At 38.9% G+C, this 21,989-nt stretch overlaps 1 protein-coding gene across 1 annotated transcript in view; it reads left to right on the forward strand.

Annotated features, from left to right (window-relative positions):
- CNTN5 (contactin 5) overlaps positions 1 to 21,989 on the forward strand; it is a 1,092,962-nt gene that overhangs the window by 796,128 nt on the left and 274,845 nt on the right. Inside the window, exon 9 of the mRNA XM_005872208.2 lies at positions 10,638 to 10,740. Within this exon, the coding sequence (XP_005872270.1) occupies positions 10,638 to 10,740 (103 nt within the window). The remainder of the gene's footprint in view (positions 1 to 10,637; positions 10,741 to 21,989) is intronic.

The raw sequence follows: 21,989 nt of genomic DNA on the forward strand, positions 1-21,989 counted from the left end.
GCTGCAACCTCCCCATCGACCCTGCCTTGAGTGTGACAGGGGGCGGTGCCCCAACCCCCCAATCGGCCCTACCCTGAGCGTGACTGAGGGTGGCATCGCAACCTCCCGATCCGCCCTGCTCTGTGCATGACAGGGGGCGGCGCCCCAACTCCCCAATCGGCCCTGCTCTGAGCCCGACCAGGGGCTGCACCTAGGGATTGGGTGTGCCCTCTGCCACCCGGGAGCAGGCCTAAGCCAGCAGGTCGTTATCTCCCGAGGGGTTCCAGACTGTGAGAGGGCACAGGCCGGGCTGGGGCACCCCCCTCCCCCCTCCGAGTGCACAAATTTTGTGCACCGGGCCTCTAGTATATAAAATAATAGAAAACAAATTTGAGAGAGAGAAAAAGAGAGATATAGGAACAGAGAAAGAGACCAAGAGAAACAGAGACCAAGATTAACCTGGTTGGGTGGAGCAGGGCAGGGGGTAGAGGGACAGGAAAGAATTTCCTGAGAAAATAATATTTGATGTAGAACTTTGTTGTCCACAAAATTGAAAATGACTATGGGAACTTTTCCTGGGGAACAAATAGAACAATCAGGGGCCGTTGACTTCATAATTCATATAGTCCTGTATTTGAACCCCTTACCTGTCATTTAATCACAGTGACGTTCAGGAGGTTATTTAACATTTTCAACCCTCAGTTTCCTCTTATTTAAGTCAGGGATAATAGCTTCTACCTTGCTATATTTGTAGGATTTAAATGCCAATTTAGTCGCATTCACTTAACCTAGCACCAGGTTTGTAGCAGATGTTGAGCCAATGTTTATTCTCCCTCTTTACATCTAGAGTCTTTAATGCACAAAGCCCTGCAATGAGGCTGTGATCGTTGACATTCCCCCTCTGGAAATATGTATCTTTTGAACCATATCATCCATAGAGCTTTTGAAATCAGTAAGAGTTTGTAAAATAAAACATGTGAATTGTTTACAGAGCCTGATATGTTTAGTATTTCAAATGTGAGTGCTAACAGCGGGAATGCTGGCATAGCGATGACAAGACTGGAGTGAGAACACAATCTGTGCCTATTAAAGTGTAAAAATAAACTTTTAACAATGGTTTATAACAACCCATTGGTCACGTTTTCTCCCAAAATATGCAACCAGGCAGCTGGTCAACTGAGCTGATGACTAATTCCTCCAGGGTATTTAATTCCCTTGTCTTCTTGGTGATTACAGTATGAACAGAGAGATGGCTGTGGATGAGAACCTTTTCTGGAAGGAACAATCTCTCTAAAGAATGTTAAAATTTTAGAAATTAAAGGCAACGTGAGTAAGTGGTCTAGGTAGTTTCCAAAAACAGAAGTTTAATCAAGTAAACAGAAATAAGAGACTTTTGTTTCAGGAAATACATGACATAATATGAGAAAGAAGATACTAGAGAAATCCAAAATTAGGATCTGAAATAAGGAATGACTTCATGGGGACTGAGACTGGAAGTTAGCTGAATCCAAATAGTTCTAGGAATCTTAGCAACAGGAGTAATGTGGCTATTTCATTTTTCCCTAGTAATGTGACTCAGCTATTAAACAAAATTCTTCTACTCCCCAATAGGCTTAATCTTATATATTGATTCTAATATATTCTTCCTACCTTCCAGATGGTGTGTGTGTGTGTGTGTGTGTGTGTGTGTGTGTGAAGAAACTGCTTCCTCAGACCTTCGGTTCACCCTGCCTCACCTTTATCAGACTTTTGTGTCTCACTACATGCTCTTAGTTTCTTGTAGAAAAGACTGTGGATCTAGCAATTTGTAATTAATGTGTTCAATGCAGTGAGGAAAGTTCACCATAGTTCTAAAGCATCTTACTTTCTCTTTTTAATGAAAAAAGAATGATTTAGAGATCTCCTAAGCATGCAATTATTGAATTGAGCTTTAATATATAATTCAGAACCATTATAATTTTATTTAATTTCCTTTTTAGTTCGTATACTTGTTTTCCATTACTGAGCCCAAAGTAGCTTTCAAAAGAGGATCTTTGGCTGAAGTATGAGGATCCTAGTTCATTCAATATCTGATCTGTTGTTATACTTACAATAGAGGCCCAGTGCACGAATTCATGCACCAGTGGGGTCCCTTGGCCTGGCCTGCAGGATCAGGCCAAAACCAGCTCTCTGACATCCCCCGAGGGGTCCCAGATTGCAAGAGGGTGCAGGCCAAGCCAAGGGACCCCACTGGTTCACAATCAGGGCCAGGGAGGGACTCAGGATGTTGGCCAGCCAGGGAGGGACCACAGGAGGGCTCCTGGGCATGTCCAGCCCATCTCGCTCAGTCCCGATTGGCCAGACCCCAGCAGCAGGCTAACTTACTGGTCAGAGCGTCTTCCCTGGGGTGGTCAGTGCACATCATAGCAAGCAGTTAAGTTGCCTTAGCATATCATTAGCATATTACGCTTTGATTGGTTGAATGGCCGACCAGATGACCGGACACTTAGCATATTAGGCTTTTATTATATAGGATAGGTATTGGAGACAACTTAAAGAAGTCAAAGTACCAAACATTTTAACAGTTACCAAATTTTCCTCTCTCTTTTTGTTTTCATATCATAAATGCAGACATATAGAGGGATAGACAGACAAACACACACATACTTCATTAAGTCAGAGAAAATTTAAGTTAAAAAATCATCCATATTAAATGAGTTTTCAATACAGTCATGTGTCACTTGACAAGAATATGTCCTGAATGAAATATGTCATTAAGTGATTTCATCCTTATGTGAACATCATAGAGCATACTTAAACAAACTGAGATGGTATAGTCTACTATACATCTAGACTGTATGTTGTTTTGCATGTTACTGTACAAAACAACATGAGATTAAATCAAGCACAAGAGAAAAATTATGGAATCAAGAGAGGCGGTAATGAAGATGCATGAGGCTACTGGCAGTGTAACACAGCACAATATTTTATAGCAGACTTTTTTTTAAGTAGAAAGAGTACACTCTAAGATAACAATAAAATTGTTGTATAGTAAATACATGAAGCAGAAACATAGTAATTTATTATCATTATCAAGTACTAGAGGCCCGGTGCACAAAATATGTGCACTGGGTGGGGAGGGTAGTCCCTCAGCCCAGCCTGCACCCTCTTGCAATCCAGGATCCCTTGCTCCTTACTGCTCTGCTCACTGCTCCTCAGCAGCAGGCTCCTTACTGCTCCTTAGTGCTGCTGTGGAGGTGGGAGAGGCTCCCGCCACTGTGACTGCGCTCGCCAGCCATGAGGCCAGCTTCTTGTGGGAGTCCACTGACCACCAAGGGGCAGCTCCTGCATGGAGCGTCTGCCCCCTAGTGGTCAGTGCATGTCATAGCAACCGATCATTCTGGTGGTTCTGCCATAATGGTCGCTGGGCTTTTATCATATAGATTATGCACTACACGAAATGGTGCGTGCTATACTTTTATGCGACTGGCAGAGCAGTAGCTTTTGGTTACACCAGCATCATCATAAACATGGGGAATGTGTTGTGCTACAACATTACAATAGCTGATGTCACTAGCTGATAGGAATTTTGGGATCACTGGTGCACATGGGTCCATCATTGACCAAAACATCATTTTGCAGCACATGACCAGAATGGACTTACTATAAAACTGTGATTGGTTATGTAGATATAATTATGGAGAAGTTTCTATAGTTTTATTTGTGAATAGATATTTATGAAAAAATGGCAAGCCTTTTTCTAAAAGAACTTTCCAACATACATACCTATTCAAAGTTAATATTCGACTATTTATTATCAAAATTTTCTAGTTTGCCCTATCTAATTTATTGTTTTAAAGCTGGAGAGCTTGTATGTTTGTTCATGAAAAATTGTAGTTGCTTTCTTTAGTATTTATTTTTATAAATTTTTTCAAGTTATTTATGCACATGGAGTGAACCCTCATATGATGGGAGAGAGGTATATTTCCCTAAATCTCAGTGGCAAGAATATGAAAAGAAAATATGTCTTAAAATTCAGTAATCAGAGGAGAGCAAGTACAGTGGGAGGCAGCCCATTGATCAATTTATTCTTGGTGCTCGGGAATGGAGAAAAATATCTATTGGTTTCTCTGATTTTCAGAATATATATAACAGTGATGAAAAACATCTCCTAATAATAAACCTCTCTAGTTTTTCTCAATCTCCCTAGATAAATAATACTCATAAAGGTGCATTTATTTGAAGATAACACAATTCATTTCTTTCCTCTTGTCAGGAGATCCTTCAATCCCTGTATTTACATAAAAATAACTCACCTTAAGAAACTTTGCTTTAGGTAGGCTTGTGAAATTGTTACCTATTAGGGGCTCATTAGGGAATTAAAAAGAAGGCTTCTAATCACTTTTCCAAAGACTAGAACTTTTATTTGAAAACAGTAAGGAGGGATATATTAATACATATATATGCTCTAGCATACCATTAGATTTCTAAACCCTCAATTACTTTAGTTTTCTTATTATACATGAGAAAACAGATCCAGAGAGGTTCTGTGATTACTTCAATGTTTCACCAAGCCAGGGCTACAATTCGGATTTGCATCATTTATCCATGACTCGCAGGTTAATATTTAATGTGTCCTAAAAGGATGAGTACAGTGACATGTCTCACAAATAGCACAATATCTGTAGGCATGATGTGAACTATTTAGTCATTATTATTATCAATATTTGTTATTACTCATCTGAGCTTTCATTTCCTTACCAGGGGGCTTGCATAGAACAATACATATATTTTATACTGATTTGTAAAGACAATAAAAAATTACAAATGAAACATTTACTGAAACTCAAGTACTATAAAGTAAAAATAATGTAAGGAGCTCTGATATCACATATATTTCTGGTGAAATAAAAGAAAATCCCCACAACATTTTATCAAATAATTTCAATACATTTTAATGTGCAAAGCATATAATATACAAACAATAGTCCATTTCATAGGTCCTTCATTTTGATGCATATCCTAGGTATATCTTTATTACGTTTTTTGTGTTCAATTTACCAATATTTAATCATTGATAAGTGTATGTATGATAGCAACTCAAGGTGCTATCATTAAATAAAATCAGATGCCTATTGATTATAGAAATTATTTTTCCAAATGAGTGCTCAACAAGGATTTATCAATCCACTGCTGAGGTCTCTTAATAAATGAATAAGAAAATATATTCCTAGTTATTATTTATCATCCAGCTCCTAGTTATATTTAAAATTTCTCTCTCACTATTACCTCATGCACCATGCAATAAAATGAACATTTCTGATAAAATTCTATGGAATCTCACTTCCATATCTTTACTGACATGGTCCCTTCCCCCTGAGAATCACTGATCCTCCCAGCATCACGTCCTTAATCCCAGTCCTATGTCATATGCATTTTAACTAGTTCCTCCATTTTCCTCAATTTTCCTATTTAATAATCTCTTCTTCTCAACTCCCATAATATTTTATCTGTACTTTTATAATTTCATTTATCCTCTAGTATTACCTATTATAATTTGCATTCTCTGTTAAAAACTGATGTTTAAAAATTTAAAAAAATCATATATATCGATGTGTCCTGGTCCCTATCTCACCACCACTCAGTCTTGTCTAAGCTAGAATATGCAGACTCAGAATCCAGATAGGTTATGAGATTGAACCTGATATTGGGCCACCACTGGTTATGTTGAGCTTAATGAAGTATCAGTGAGAACTTTTTGAGCTGAAGCTGAGAAACCCAACTTAAAATAATTTAAGCAAAATAGGAAATTCACCTTATTTTACTGAAAGGAGGGCAAGAAGTTAAATCCCAGTTAGAACTGGCATGCTACCAGTATTCTCTTTTTTTATATCTCCTGTATCTGCATTGGCTTAATTCTATCTAAAATGGCTTAATTCTCTTCAATGGCAGATTCACTCCTTACACTAGTGGAGTTCAGTGACTCAGACATGCAGGCTCTTTTTTTGCCACAAGGAGGAACTGAGACTTGGACTCCCTGGTCTCCTGTTCAAAACTCTCAGCCTTGCCCTGGCTGGTGTTTCTCAGTGGTTAGAGCATCAGCCTGTGCACCTAAGGGTCGTGGGTTTGATTCCAGGGTCCAGGTTTGATCCCCTACCCCAGTTGGGGAGTGTAGGGGAGCCAACCAATCCATGTGTCTCTTACATTGACGTTCTCTCTCTCCCTCCCTCCCTCCCTCCCTCCATTCCTTCCACTCTCTCTAAAAATCAATGGAAAAAATGTCCTCAGGTGAGGATTAAGAAAAATAAAATAAAATAATAATAACAATGATAATCCCAGCCTAAGCTGCCCATCCATGAATCAAACATTGTGTTCAGGGCAAAGGTTTAATCTAACTAGCCAAGTGTGAGTCTGATGCCCATAATAGGTGAATAACTACAGCCAGGAAGGCAGAATTTATAGGAAGATAGTGGCTCCTATTCAAGTCACATGGTTAGAAAAGATAGAAGAAACATTTTCCATAGAAACACTGAAAATATAGGTTCTATTCCTGGAAGACAAGAAACATGTTGAATACAATTGGCAAAGATGTTGAAAACAAAAATGTAAAAATGCATTATTTGGACATAAGATCAACCAAACCTTTTTAACTCATGAGCTAAATCAAACGTTTAAGGTCTACTGGATGTAAATTCTTGGCCCTGGAAATGAATATTACTATGAGTACCAGACAGAAATATCACTTGAAATATTTAAGTGCTAACACATGGACACTGACCAATCAGAACTGATCTTCAAACAATCAGAAAAATCCCAGCTCTGGCATGAGTACAAGGACATACAAATTGAATATAATTTGCCTGTTAGACAAGTCACCAATGAATGCAATATGATTATAGACTCTCTGCATGCCCTTTTCCCCCCAGGCATTTTATTTTGCTACACTCAAATCCTAAAAATGACAGGTAACATGATAAAAATAAGAGTCAATGTTCATCCAACACTGAATTTCTTCAAGGTACATAAAATCACCTAGAGAAATGATTGAAATATAGAGCCCATAGCTCCATCTTCAAAGATTATTTATCAATAGGTTCAGAATTAAACCCTGTAGCCTACAATTTTAGTAAGGCTTCCAGACTTTTCTGATGTCATTGGCTCTCTGTTCTGCAACACACTTGGAGAAACACTGCTCTAAATTGCATTCCACTTACGGAAAAGCATCCGAGCTATTTGTAAGTAATTGGAATAAATAAGAAAATCAACAACCATGAAGACATAGAAGGATAGTAATGAACTCTCAGCAGGAAGGCTTCTGTTTATTAGGGATCTGGGTAATTCGGGGCCATCTTCCAATGGCGTGTAATTCCAGAGTAGGGCAATCAACTAAGCCAAAAGGGACAAGTATGAGGAAAAAGATGAAAACACAACTTAGTGTATCTTGAGCATATTTAGCTTAATATAAGGGACTATCAAAAAGTAAATGAGATACATTGACTGAAGAGATAATTTTAGTAATTTGATCTTTGACTATGTATCATATAGGATTTTCTTACCTGTCATCATCACACCCTACCCAACAAAAGACATTACAGCCAGGCTGCATATGACTTTAGATATTAAAAATAGAAACTGAAATAAAACAAGTAGTGAAGGCAGGCAATCAATGATTGATGCAGTATATGTGATATGCCTGGACTGTTATGCTCTGTGATTGATGTTCCCCAACAGAGTGATATCAAGAAAACGGTTGTGGACTTAAGGTCAGAAAACTCCCATTTTTGCTCTGTTTCCACCAACAGCTTTCGTTAGAACCTTGTGCCACTTACCTGACCCCTTGGACTCTTACCTCCCTCATCTTTAAAAGAAAGAGGGTAAATTAAACTGAGAAAAACCTTTAGTCATAACACGATGATCCCATGAAACATAAAGCAAAATTTAATTCCTGATTGTAATCAATTGTTAAAGAGCAAAACGTACCTAAAGAGCTTTCTCATCTGTCCTTTTAGCACTATCAGAGTAAAATTTAAAAGATCCAGCAATTTCTTACAGTGCAGCTCAAATTAGGTAATATAATCGGAAGCCTTTTATTCAAACCTTTTAACTTTATTTTTAATATCTAGTTTAGATATTAGCAAACCTCTTGGACCCTAAAGTGAGGCTTAACCATCTCTTTGGTCATATGGGAATCATTTACAGAACATGAGAAAGCCAACCTGGATAAGATTACTTCCCAAATACTACCAGGAGTGCCCATCCTTGGAGTCACTTTTAAGGATTAAAGCAATAAAAGAACACCTTTGCAATCACAAATGTTATCTAGAAGAGAAGAGAGAGAATATTTGGGTCTGGCTCCTATTAGCCAAAAAACATCAGTAGTATCTTGGGATTTTTCAGAGTTGGATCGAGGTTTTGAAGGGCCTGAAATGCTGTTACAATTCTGGGACCTACTTTAGTAAAAGGGTTTTTAAAAAGTACTAATATAAAAGTCAATTCTAAAGGGAATTTTTACTTGGGCTAGAAAAAGAAGCAAAAACAAATTACTGGAGTTTTGGATATTCAGGTCTCTTTCTCCTGAGACCTCTTTAGACACTTACAAGAAGTCATTATAAAGAATCATTTTCTAAATCCATCCTGACGTTCACTGCCCTTCTACAGCACTCTACAGCTCTCAGCCACAGCCAGCACTCATAGGGACTCATGCAAATAAGGGTGTTCAGTTTAACAAGCTTAAGTTTAATAAGTATCGTGTATTATTAATCAGCTTAACCGGTGGACAAGGAACAAGAACACCACAGAATCAATTTTGGGAGAGAATGGAGAGCTCAGAAGCTGACATTAGGGACTGCTTCAGTGGGCAATCAGAGGTACCCTCTGAATGGGAGGCCTGGGAATCTTTATATGAGGGCTCACAAGTAAGAGGGCATTAAAGATAAACTTCTCAATATTGAGTGCACTCAGTCGGGTATTGCTAAGCAGGCCAAATCCTGATATTCAGGAGAGCCAGGAAAAAAAAGAAGACACGAGGAAATAAAAGAAAGGAAGTTGGAAAATGTGGGTGAGGGCAGGAGGAGGGTGTAAACAAAGTAGAAGAGAAACACATCACAGAGAGAGAGAGAGAGAGAGAGAGAGAGAGAGAGAGAGAGAGAAGAGCTGCTTCACCATCTGTTTTGAGCGATGTAACAGTGCTAATCACTCAGTTCACCTGCTGTATACCAGGCTCTTGGCACACAGTGAACATAAGACTAGGAAGAAAGCGAGGGAGTTAGCCCGTTGGAACAGGACATTACATTAATGGTAATTCTCTCTGTTCCCTCATCTTAGAGTTTAGAAAAATGAGACACAGAGGTCACTGGCCTGTCAGAGATGATCGTCTAGCATAGCCAAGTCTGGAAGCCCCATCACTTTGATGAAAATAACACTGATTTTTTTTTCTCTTAGTGATTGCTTTACAAAAATCTAGCAAAGATAATCTCTTGTCCTCAGCGAACTTAAACACCTCTCCATCTAAAGCTGTCCACACACACAAAAATAATAAAAAATAAAATAAAGTTGTCCAAGTCTTCCTTCATGACACATCTCAAATCAATAATAAAGAAGTAATAAAGAAATAATTAACACATGAAGGTTTTCTTGGTTGAAGGTAGCTTTGTCTCCCTTTGCATGTCCAGTGCACCTTGCCTGTATATCTTATAGCATTTATTTTACTCTGTCCAAGTCTCTTTCTCTCCTCACCTTTCTCATCCACCCCGCCCTCCCCCCCCCCCAGAGGAATTACACACAGTGTTCTACATGCACCCACACATATACATGCAAATATGCCCATAAACACAGACACCCATAAGCACACACACAAGCTCCCCAGTGAAGCATCTGTGCTAAATCAAGACTCTACCATGTAACAATGTTTTAGAAAAAACTGATTTTCCTATTTCTGGTGGTTTTCTATATCTCTTTGTTCTTACCATTCCATTTACTTTCTCTTCTCCCTTTTCCCCACTTATACAAATCCTAGCCATTCTCATAATCCCCTCAAATGCACATAAAACTTTAAGGATACCTCATTCACAGCACTCATCACTTTCTATGTTGCATGACACTTATTTTGATATATAGCTCTTTTCCCATACTTGAGTGTACTTTATATGTGGTTTCTTTCTTTAAGAATATACTTGCTGAGTGCTTGAGAGCACAGTCCATGGGTGATTTATCTTTGTAATGCCCACAATGCCTTGCAAAATGCTTGCATATTATAGATATTCAGTAAATATATATTAACTAATAAATAAGTGTTCACTAATTTGGAAATGATAAAGTTCTGGAACTTTTACTCATTTTTTTTTTAAAAAATCAGCAATTATTTACCATAGGAAATGCCTGTAGTTATTTCTTTCCTTTGGAATATAATTAGTACCTAAACTACTAGTGTTAATTTACACTTAAATAATTAATATTTTAAAAAGTATTGAACATACATGCAATCCAATCCTTAAGGGAAGGCAGACATCATAATGACTGAATTTAAGTGTATTTTTCTTTTTTTAATGCTTCAAAAATTTAGCAGTCATCAAACAGACGTTAACAACCAAACCACAGTGCTATTCAACGTAACCATCCCCAGGATTGAAAAGAAATTGTGACATTCATTTTATGCTTTAAGACTTTGCTTTCTTTTCCAGGTGTGATGGGAGAATACGAGCCGAAAATTGAGGTCCATTTTCCTTTAACTGTTACGGCTGCTAAGGGAACAACTGTTAAGCTGGAGTGCTTTGCCCTTGGCAAGTAAGTCCATATTCTTCCATAATTAGACACAATTGTTTATTAGAATGTGACATATCTTATTTTTTAATCACTTATTTTGCTAGATTTCACTTTCCCAGAGCTCCTTGGTGGGAAGAAGTAACCAATTATAATGATCTTTCTAGTCATTTCTATGAACCTCAATGTATACATTTTTGCTATTTTAACATAGAGAACACTTCTTTAATTAAAAAAAGAGCTTTACATCTCTGCCAATGTGTCTTAAGAATTTCAGCATTTTTTCTTAAATTTTATTCAGCAATGATGTAAATGAAAATATAAAAAAATAAGGTGCTATTTGCTCCTCACAGATTTTGATAAGATATAATAAGCCATGAGTATAAAAATCACAAAGACAATAATTACAGTGAGTCAACTGCTTACTTCTGTATCTCCTGAAATAATGATAATGTGATAGCACCAGCTGTCAATATGCACAACATGTAATGATTCCCCAAATCAGAAAGATGATTCATATCACACTTTAATGCCTGCTATACTTAAGGATTCTATTTCGAAGGGTTTAAATCCCGTGATATATAATTACTTGTCAATGATGTTTACAATATGAGTATTGGGTGTAGAGGCAGGAGTGGAATTTTGATTGTATTTGATTAGAGTATTATGATTTATTTTTAACAGAGTGTTGTTGTTTGCGTTTTTTATGGGTGATAAGCCCTCAGGGTTCTTTCTAACTCTATAATTATAATTTGCATAACTGCATCTCTATCAGAGTTGCTAATCATTTAACTTTACTTGTGGTGAGCTACGCTTACAGTCTGACTACAAAGTACATGGAGATAAAACATGCTATACAAGTGTGCTTAAAGTAGGTTTAGCCTATAAGTGAGGAAAATATTACTAAGTATAAGAAATGTAGCTAGGAAAAGGACATTTAGGGCATGAACATAGTAAACACTATGTTTTCTAATATCAAGACAGATTAAAATAACATCTGTGTAATTTATTTAACTCTAAGTAGAAACAGCATCATCATAAACTGAAAACAAAATAAATTGTTATGTGGTCATTCCTTTAAGTAAAAGATGCCTATAAATAGAACTATATTTCAAGAACTAAAAATTCATCAAGGAGGTATTTGGGCAGATATCTGAGGAAGTCTTCTAAACACAAAGATATCATTTAAATGCACATGGTTAAATAGCACCTTAAGAGTAGTTTTTTTCCCAACCATTTTTCCATGTTGTCATATCAAGTATGCCTGAAAATATCCAGTGTTAGCAGCTTAATTCTCACAAATACAAAAATAATATATTTTGGTTTGATGCCAAAGGTTTAGTATATCCTGCAGTTAAATAATTCTCAAATGCTTAGTATTTGCACTAAAGCCACAAACAAAAGGAGGTCATATTGTAAAACACATTAGAGAACTGAATTTATAGAGAAAAAAACAATATGGGAAATTTCCCCAGGCAGGCTTATTTAATAAGCTAGATGTGTTTGCTTTTGGAAGTATTGAAATATGCTTAAATTGATTATTAAAGTTCCTTTCATTCTAGGTGGGATTCAACAATTATTTTATTTTAATACTTTATTTTCTTCAACTTCTCCCTCTTCAACTTTGCTACTCCCTCTCCCCACACCACCCCAAATAAACAAATAAAAGGGAAGGTAACCCTGGCCCCAGGTGGCTCACTTGGTCATCCCATACACCAAAAGGTTTCAGGTTCAATTCCCAGACAGCGCACATACTTAGGTCTGGGGGTTGACCCCAGGTCAGGGCGCATATGGGAGGCAATAGATCAATGTTTTTCTTTCTCTCTCTCTCTCTCTCTCTCTCTTCCTCTCTCCTTCCCTCCCATTCTCTGTCTTTAAAAATCAATGAAAAGCGTATGCTTAAGTGAGAATTTTTTAAAAAGGGAGGAGGATAAAGAAGACACACAGCCTATCAAGGACACTGTTGTTCATTTGATATCCTTTCTGTAAAGTGTCACAATGATGACTTTTAAAAATGTTATGAAGAGCTATACCTCTACCTAAAGACTAACCTGCGATTCTGATGAAAGTAAACAAGGTCAAAGAAATAACATCCTTACATATGTTAGCTCCTCTACAGCATATGATCATGTGGAGATCATCACTGCATCCCAACATGATCACAGCAATTTCAAATTTATACCTGAGTATCTGCTTAGTCCCCACAGCTCACCTGAGCTGCTTCCCACTTTAACAAGCAGATGATCCTTTGGTGGCCTTTGTCTGTCCAAAAACTTCATTATTTGTCATTAAATACCAATTAGGATGCTTCCACTCAGACTGATTTTCCCCCTTCCCCACCCCCCTATCCTTTACACATGGAGTGTTTCAACTTGTGGAGTTTCATAACCAAGTCATGGCATAGAGCATATCAAGCTCTCTCCTCCCACTGCTTCTGCACTTGCCGTTCCCTCTTGAACATTCTTCCCTGTCCTTTCCATCCTTTTCATGCTGGCTCCTACCCACTGGCCTCAACTTAAATATCACCTTCTAAAGAGACCATTGATAACTATCTAACTCACACCCATTTTTCTCTAAGTAGTTGTGTTTTTTCTTCATAGCTCTCAATACAGTTTTAAATTATTTACTTTTGTGTTTCCCTACTTTAAACATTTTTTATCTGTGTCAGTCAGGTATTTGGCTGGAAACTGGACCCAACTCTGACGGTTCAAAAGATTTTAGTAAAGGCAAATGTGAAAGATCTGTCAGTGAGCAGGACTAAGAGGACCAAGGAAAGTAAAGGAGACATTAGTAGGCGAGCGATAGCAGGAAGTCATTCTCACCCATAATGAGCAAGGGGGAGAAGACAGTGCCATTAGAACCAGGGACAGCAGAAGATATGGAGGGGGCCGGGGGCCACCGACAGGAAGGAGCTGCAGACACTACAGTCATGAAGAGATCACAGCCCAGGAAAGGGTCAGGAAATTCATATCCTGACTTCTTTTCCACATGCCTTCTGATCTCCTCTGATGGCTCTCATGGCTGAAGGCACCCAGAGCCAGCTTGGAAGCCAAGAGGATGCGGTTGGCAGTACACACAACAAGGCAGAGAGTGTGAGAGAATGAACTCAGAAATACCCTGGCTACCTAACCCATCTGAGATATCAACAGATGATACATAATAAGTAATAGATTCTCTATGCATAAAGCATTTTGGCTAACTCCTATTCTCCCAAACAAATGTGCACTGCTCTCCTCTGCACATCTCTATCTCTTGCCCTCTTATTGTTTCCTATTTATGTCTAAATTGACACTTATATTCTTAGCTGTGCCTTTTCCTGACTAGTTTCACCTCACTCTAACAGTATCTCTTCTTTAGACCTACATTGTCTCCTTCTCTTGATTCAACAATTATTTTATTTTAATACTTTATTTTCTTCAACTTCTCCCTCTTCAACTTTGCTACTCCCTCTCCCCACACCACCCCAAATAAACAAATAAAAGGAAAGGTAACCCTGGCCCCAGGTGGCTCACTTGGTCATCTCATACACGTAAAGGTTTCAGGTTCAATTCCCAGTCAGTGCACATACTTAGGTCTGGGGTTTGACCCCAGGTCAGAGCTCATATGGGAGGCAATAGATCAATGTTTCTCTCTCTCTCTCTCTCTCTCTCTCTCTCTCTCTCTCTCTCTCTCTCCCTTCCTCTCTCCCTCCCACCCTCTATCCTTAAAAATCAATTAAAAGCATATGCTTAAGTGAGAATTTTTTAAAAAGGGAGGAGGATAAAGAAGACACACAGCCTATCAAGGACACTGTTGTTCATTTGATATCCTTTCTGTAAAGTGTCACAATGATGACTTTTAAAAATGTTATGAAGAGCTATACCTCTACCTAAAGACTAACCTGCGATTCTGATGAAAGTAAACAAGGTCAAAGAAATAACATCCTTACATATGTTAGCTCCTCTACAGCATATGATCATGTGGAGATCATCACTGCATCCCAACATGATCACAGCAATTTCAAATTTATACCTGAGTATCTGCTTAGTCCCCACAGCTCACCTGAGCTGCTTCCCACTTTAACAAGCAGATGATTCTTTGGTGGCCTTTGTCTGTCCAAAAACTTTATTATTTGTCATTAAATACCAATTAGGACTCTTCCATTCAGACTGATTTTCCCCCTTCCCCACCCCCCTATCCTTTACACATGGAGTGTTTCAACTTGTGGAGTTTCATAACCAAGTCATGGCATAGAGCATATCAAGCTCTCTCCTCCCACTGCTTCTGCACTTGCCGTTCCCTCTTGAACATTCTTCCCTGTCCTTTCCATCCTTTTCATGCTGGCTCCTACCCACTGGCCTCAACTTAAATATCACCTTCTAAAGAGACCATTGATAACTATCTAACTCACACCCATTTTTCTCTAAGTAGTTGTGTTTTTTCTTCATAGCTCTCAATACAGTTTTAAATTATTTACTTTTGTGTTTCCCTACTTTAAACATTTTTTATCTGTGTCAGTCAGGTATTTGGCTGGAAACTGGACCCAACTCCGATGGTTCAAAAGATTTTAGTAAAGGCAAATGTGAAAGATCTGTCAGTGAGCAGGACTAAGAGGACCAAGGAAAGTAAAGGAGACATTAGTAGGCGAGCGATAGCAGGAAGTCATTCTCACCCATAATGAGCAAGGGGGAGAAGACAGTGCCATTAGAACCAGGGACAGCAGAAGATATGGAGGGGGCCGGGGGCCACCGACAGGAAGGAGCTGCAGACACTACAGTCATGAAGAGATCACAGCCCAGGAAAGGGTCAGGAAATTCATATCCTGACTTCTTTTCCACATGCCTTCTGATCTCCTCTGATGGCTCTCATGGCTGAAGGCACCCAGAGCCAGCTTGGAAGCCAAGAGGATGCGGTTGGCAGTACACACAACAAGGCAGAGAGTGTGAGAGAATGAACTCAGAAATACCCTGGCTACCTAACCCATCTGAGATATCAACAGATGATACATAATAAGTAATAGATTCTCTATGCATAAAGCATTTTGGCTAACTCCTATTCTCCCAAACAAATGTGCACTGCTCTCCTCTGCACATCTCTATCTCTTGCCCTCTTATTGTTTCCTATTTATGTCTAAATTGACACTTATATTCTTAGCTGTGCCTTTTCCTGACTAGTTTCACCTCACTCTAACAGTATCTCTTCTTTAGACCTACATTGTCTCCTTCTCTTTTGATTTTCTTCTCAAAGCTTATTATCCAGTTCTAGTCATACTTAATATTTAACACGTAAAAAAAACCACAATAAAAAAACACACTTCTCTTTATCTATTGGCCCTTAGGAAGAGTTTGTTTGTTTGCTTTGAGAGGTAGAATAAGGTTAAAAATGAATTCTTCATATTTAAATACTAGGATGAAGGACAGAGTGAAAAACATATGTCACAGAGAGTGATATTTAATACAATAATGGCTTCAAGGACAGATAGGAGGAGACCATAAGCACAAATTCTTGCTGTCTCCACCTTTGCCTCCTACAAGCCTTATGGGGGCAATTCAGCTTTCCTACTAGAAATCACCATTTTTAATCATGTCATTTATCGAGTCAAACGCCTTCCTAGGTACACCTCCTCTCTCAAGGAAAAATCATTCATTCATTTATGCAAAGAAGTCAGAAAGAAAGAGGTGGGCTTTGTATAGATCATCCTGTGAATGCATATGAGCTAAAGTATCTTTAAAAGAACCTACCACTGAAACGTGTCTGGAGGTTTTGAAAACCAACTATGTGCCAGGCAATATACTAGCTTCCATAGTCCCTGTTCTCAAAGAGATGCCATGTTATCTTCATACATTTTCTGGGTGTAACACCTCCATCTGGAGTCCAGTCTTAGGAGCCTAGAAAATATTTCCATCTAATGGCTCTCTCTATATATTGGAGTCAATTGAAAGTTGGTCTTAGTCATCACATTAGCAGCAGCACACACCCTGATCAAGGTGTCCTCCACAGTCAACTTTTATTTCTAGAGAGATTTACTGCCCATCTTTTTTGTTCCAACTATAAACTGGAGACTAAATGACAATAATGGCAGATTTTCTTCCTCTTGAATTTTCCCTGACCCAGACCAATCAGAAATGTCTTTGTATTGCTAGAGCCACACTTTCAAGCTGTCAGAATACTGTTCTGCTGCTCTCAAACATTGTTGCTCCTCTAGAGAAATACATTTACTTCTAGGAGATCTGTCCCTAAAAGTTCTTATAATTTAGAGAATGTAAATTGATGCAGCCATAGTTGCACACATAATATAAAATTATGACGTGGATACATTTCCTGTATTCTTCAAGGAAAATAGCAGAAGCCAAATGATTGTAGGTCATTGAATTTTACTGTCTCTTAATATCACACAGGTTCACCAACCTGCCTAATCAGAAGTTAAGTAAAAAGTCAACAGGAAAGCTATATGTTACAAGATGTCTTCTAAAGAAGCCTCTACTTAAATCTCAATTTAGCAAAAATCAAATGGTTTCTCTATAGGTTGCTGCAGCAGAATACGACAAAAAATATACTATAATTACACTCCTTGTCATGTCTCTGCAGACAGAATTACCAAGTAGGGAGCACAGAATGTATGCATGACGTGCCTGTGACATGTTATGTTTGGTATTAGTCAATTCTGCAAAGGTATACTTTTCTCAGCAAAATGGGAAGTGCTTAAAAAGGGCCCACAGGGAAACAAAGGTGTGTAAAGGCTTGAGAAATACAGCAAAGTATTAAAAGAAAAGGAGGGGGATTAATTACTTTGGAAAGAAAAGGCTGTTTTAGACATATGGTGGGTTATTACCAAGAGATTGCTCACAAGCTGTTCTCCAGTTTCAACAAGATGCAAAAGGGTGAAATTCCAACAGGATGGCATTAAACTAGCAGGATTAGATTAGGTACAATGTAGAAGTTCTTGATGAAAAAAAAGTGATTGCAGGAAAAATGGGTTGTCAGCAGAGGCACAAGGAGCTCTTCCCGCACTGCCATACGAATATAATCACATCAACTTGTCTCCTAATAATTCAGATGTACTGTTTCCTGAAAGGAGAGAAATGGTCTGAGTCAGGGATGGAAATGAAAATTAAAAAAATTCTTTTTTTTGCTGACCGCTCGCTCATCTACCCACTCAGGCTGCAAATGGAGAGTAGAAGGCTAGAGTCAGGCCGACTTAATTAGCTGCCTTTTGCCAACGACATTATTACATAACATTTAAAAATGGTTGGTGGCCTATGCAGGGAGTGGAGCATTCGGCCCAGAGATGTCAGTTAGGGAAGAGGACGTGTCTTTGATATTTCCCAGGTCTACTTTTAAACACTGGACACAGTGCTCCTGAAAGGAAATGAGAGAAAAGAGGCCAAAAAACAAAGCAAGTGTGGAATCCCTTAGGGCCGTAATACATATTTCAGTTTAATGGCTCTCTCTATATTGCAGGTAATTGAAAGTTGGAGATATTTTCAACTGGTTGTGCCAAGTTTTCAAGCCTCGTCTCTATAAGCATGAACTAGGTAGAGAGAGAAAAATGAGAACTTTCACGTATGGAGAATTAGTAACTGCAGGAAGAGCTACCATCCCTAGGGCTGAGATGAAAAGTAGAAGAGTTGTCATTATTAAGAATTAGAAACTCAGAGGTACCCCTCTTGGGACCCAGACATCAGGGGAGCAGGCACCAGACAACTGGGTTTCAGAGGTGAGACAAAATGAAGCTGGCCCTACAAACGTTGGGAAAGCAAACTAGATTCCTTTGCTGCTTCAGGAAGGATTTGTTGCTAAAGTGCAATGAACACGAATCTCCAGCAACAAGAAGCAGGCAGGAAGCAGTGCGTCCTTTTCTCTAGCCTGGCGGTCTCCCTCTAGCGCCCCCTCTTGACAGATCCGTAAATAACGTTTCATTCAACATCATTGTGTTACAATGTTCATGAGAAAAAACAAAACACAACACTACAGTATTTCCAGTTTAAGCCACTGTCTGTATGGAGTTTGGACGTTCTTCCCATGCTTATGTGGGTTTCTCCAGGGACTCATGTTTCCTCCCACACCCGAAGATGTGCTCCTGAGGTGAATTCGGTGTCTCCATTGTCCCAGTCTGAGTGTGGGTGGGTGTGAGTAGCCCTGCGATGGAAGGGCGTCCTGCCCGGCGTGGGTTCCCACCTTGTGCCCACAGATGCTGGGATGGGCTCCCGCCAGCCACCTGCAGCCCTAAACTGGAATAAGTGGGTTGGAAAATAATTATCTTACTTGTTTTTATTAATCTCTCTTAAATGTATGTATAGCTCACATTTACTTCAATGTTGGATAGTAGAAGTGTTCGTGCTCTTTATTTTGAAGTGTGGTGATGTTTTTGTGACCAGAAGTATGTGGTAGGAACGTAACTCTTGCTGATATCGATTAGCCTGTGGTAAAATGGGTTTCGTTGTAGTCGTTTCGCTTAAAGTTGCCATTTCCAAGAACGTATTCACAATGTTAAGTGAGGACTTACTGTATCCTGCCCTCACAATCCTATTCAGTCTTCAAGGTTTAGGTCAAATGCCACCCTTCTGTTCAGTCATCCCTGCTTTACTTAAGATCCAATCTCTTACTTTTAGAACTGATGACAATCCACCTATATTTTACTATTTAGCCGGTCCCCTTGGGTTATTGTGTATATCTGTCTTCATTGTCCTATATAATAAAAGGCTAATATGCAAATTGTCCCCTTGACTGGGAGTTCGACTAGGGGGCGGGGCCGGCCAGCCAACTGCCCTCGGCCCCTCCCCACGGCTGGCCCCACCTTCAATTGGCTCTGATGGGGGCGGGCTGGCCAGACCCCACCCATGCACGGCCTCTAGTTGTTATATATTTTTGGATCCCTAGATTATCTTTATGTGCAGCAGGCGCTAACTATATTTATGAAATTGAATTCAAGCCTGAGAAATGTGGTCGGTCTTTGTAACAGGAGGTATGTTACTGCCTTGGTTTTGTCAGACAGAAGTCTTTAGATGCCTTTCACATGTCTTGGCCCTGAAAATTCTTATCACATTACATTAGCTTCAGATTTCTGGCAGGTGTCATTTCATCATGTGACCTTTCGAAGACCCCCAGAAAGATGACTAGATATGTCACATAGCCACCAACAACAAAGAAGTGAAATTTGGTCACTGATGCTTAAATGACCCCATGCACAAGGGCAAACTTGGGATTATTCTGAATTTTTTAAAAAGCTATAAACTTTGAAGCAACATCGGTTTATCTACTACAACAATCCTGCAAGCCAATAGTGTTACAGGCATAAATTTTTTTCTTTACATGTGCCTTATCTTGCTTTTGCAGCCATTAACACACAATCAGATCAGCTGTGCTCAAAAGGCCTTGAACTAGTTACTGTAATAATTATGTGAATGACCTTTCCAGACTCATCTGAAACCTGGTGGTGAGGTGGGAGGGAAGAACTCATTCAATTTCCTGCCCTTTCCCTTTCTTCTTATCTCTGTTTCAGATAGCATTTACAAACCATCTTTTGTTGCCCTCCATCAAATGCCTATTAGGGAACCCAGACATTAAGTCATTTTTTTTTCTTTCTTTTTTTTTATATGTTTACTGCAAGTAAGAAAGTACCAGTTGTCAATTCATAAAGTCGTTTTTTATTTTTTGCTGTAGTTTATGTTTTCTTTTCCTCAGTCCTCAGCCAAGCTGTCTCAAATGGCTGCTCTTGTGTCCCACTGTAACTGTGAGAATGACAAATATTCCTCAGAGATTTCCCACAGTCTGCAACTGGCAAACGTTCCTGAAAGAACCTGCTCTTTAGTTACAGATTGATGATTTATTAATACCACTGTAAACTGCCGGTCACTAAGGGCTGTAGGAATTAAAAATAGAGTTGTGTGATATTTGTCAGTCAAACCAAAATCAAATTACTTACGTGTTAGATTGATAGAAGATATGGGGATAGGAGTTAGTCACTGGGTCTAGGAATCAATAAATGTTTAGCTATCACAGGAAAGCAGTATACTACAGAGTTGAGAAAATTACCCTTGTGAGCTATTGGTTGCTTCAGTATTTTTGAAACCAAGGATACATCCTCATTTTAGGTGGTACCCGAAGGAGATGGGTGCTGAAGGAACCTTAGAGTTCACATAGCCCCAAATCAATTTGCAGATGGGGAGCTGAGACTCTGCAGCGAAGGGCTAGACAGATATGTGGTCTCGCTGGTCGGGCTAATGATTCGATGCTTCTTCACTTGATGTTCTTAATATTTTCAACATTCTCCTATAGTGCGAACTATAAAAGGGAGTGTTTTATTTACTTATTTGCTTTTGCATTCACAGGTGTTGTCTAGTTCTAGAGAAACAGAACCAATAATTCACATTAATTGCTGACATTTGAAGTCACAGTTAACTCACATCATATGTCTAACTTGTCCCGGGCTGTCTTAGGACCATTTAATGTGCCTCATCAGGAAAACCACATTCTTAAAAGAAGGCCTCATAGCTAGCAACCTATAGAAGCAGAACCAGGTCTCCTGATTCTAAAATGAACGCACTTCTCACCTTATCATACCACTTTTCACTTGCTAAGAGTAATTTCCACTTTATCAAAGCAAAAATAATTTTGGATGCACTTGAGTACCTCAGTGATTGAAAATTAAGAATGTTAATATGCAGGGAAAGCCACTGAGGGCATAAAGCAAAAGATATATATATTGAATTTTTGCAGAGAGGAAGGGAGAGGGATAGAGAGCTAGAAACATCGATGAGAGAGAAACATCGACCAGCTGCCTCCTGCACACTCCCCACTGGGGATGTGCCCGCAACCAAGGTACATGCCCTTGACTGGAATCGAACCTGGGACCTTTCAGTCCGCAGGCCGATGCTCTATCCACTGAGCCAAACCGGTCAGGGCTTCCATTGGGTTTTGATTGTGGATCAGAAACAGACTGGCTGCTAACATTCATAAAGAGGATATAAAGAAGCAATATATCTATCAGGAGTTTCTTATATAACACACACACACACACACACACACAAAGAAATCACCACATACATAACCTTGCTACTTGAGTGAGCCTTTGGTGGAGCAAAAGTAGAAGAAAATTTAACCAAGAAAATTGTCAAATATTTCAGTATACTTAAAAGATGAACTTCTATCTAGGACTGGATGATTTCCATATTTCACTCAAATTCTAACCACATCTCTGACATTGTTTCTCAATGGATTACAAACAAGAATAAATTTAGGCAAATTATTTAATTTCTTCTTTGATCTCATTGGTAACCCAATCAATATTTAAT

This window comes from Myotis brandtii, unplaced genomic scaffold (assembly GCF_000412655.1).
Source record: "Myotis brandtii unplaced genomic scaffold, ASM41265v1 scaffold37, whole genome shotgun sequence".
NCBI lineage: Eukaryota > Metazoa > Chordata > Mammalia > Chiroptera > Vespertilionidae > Myotis > Myotis brandtii.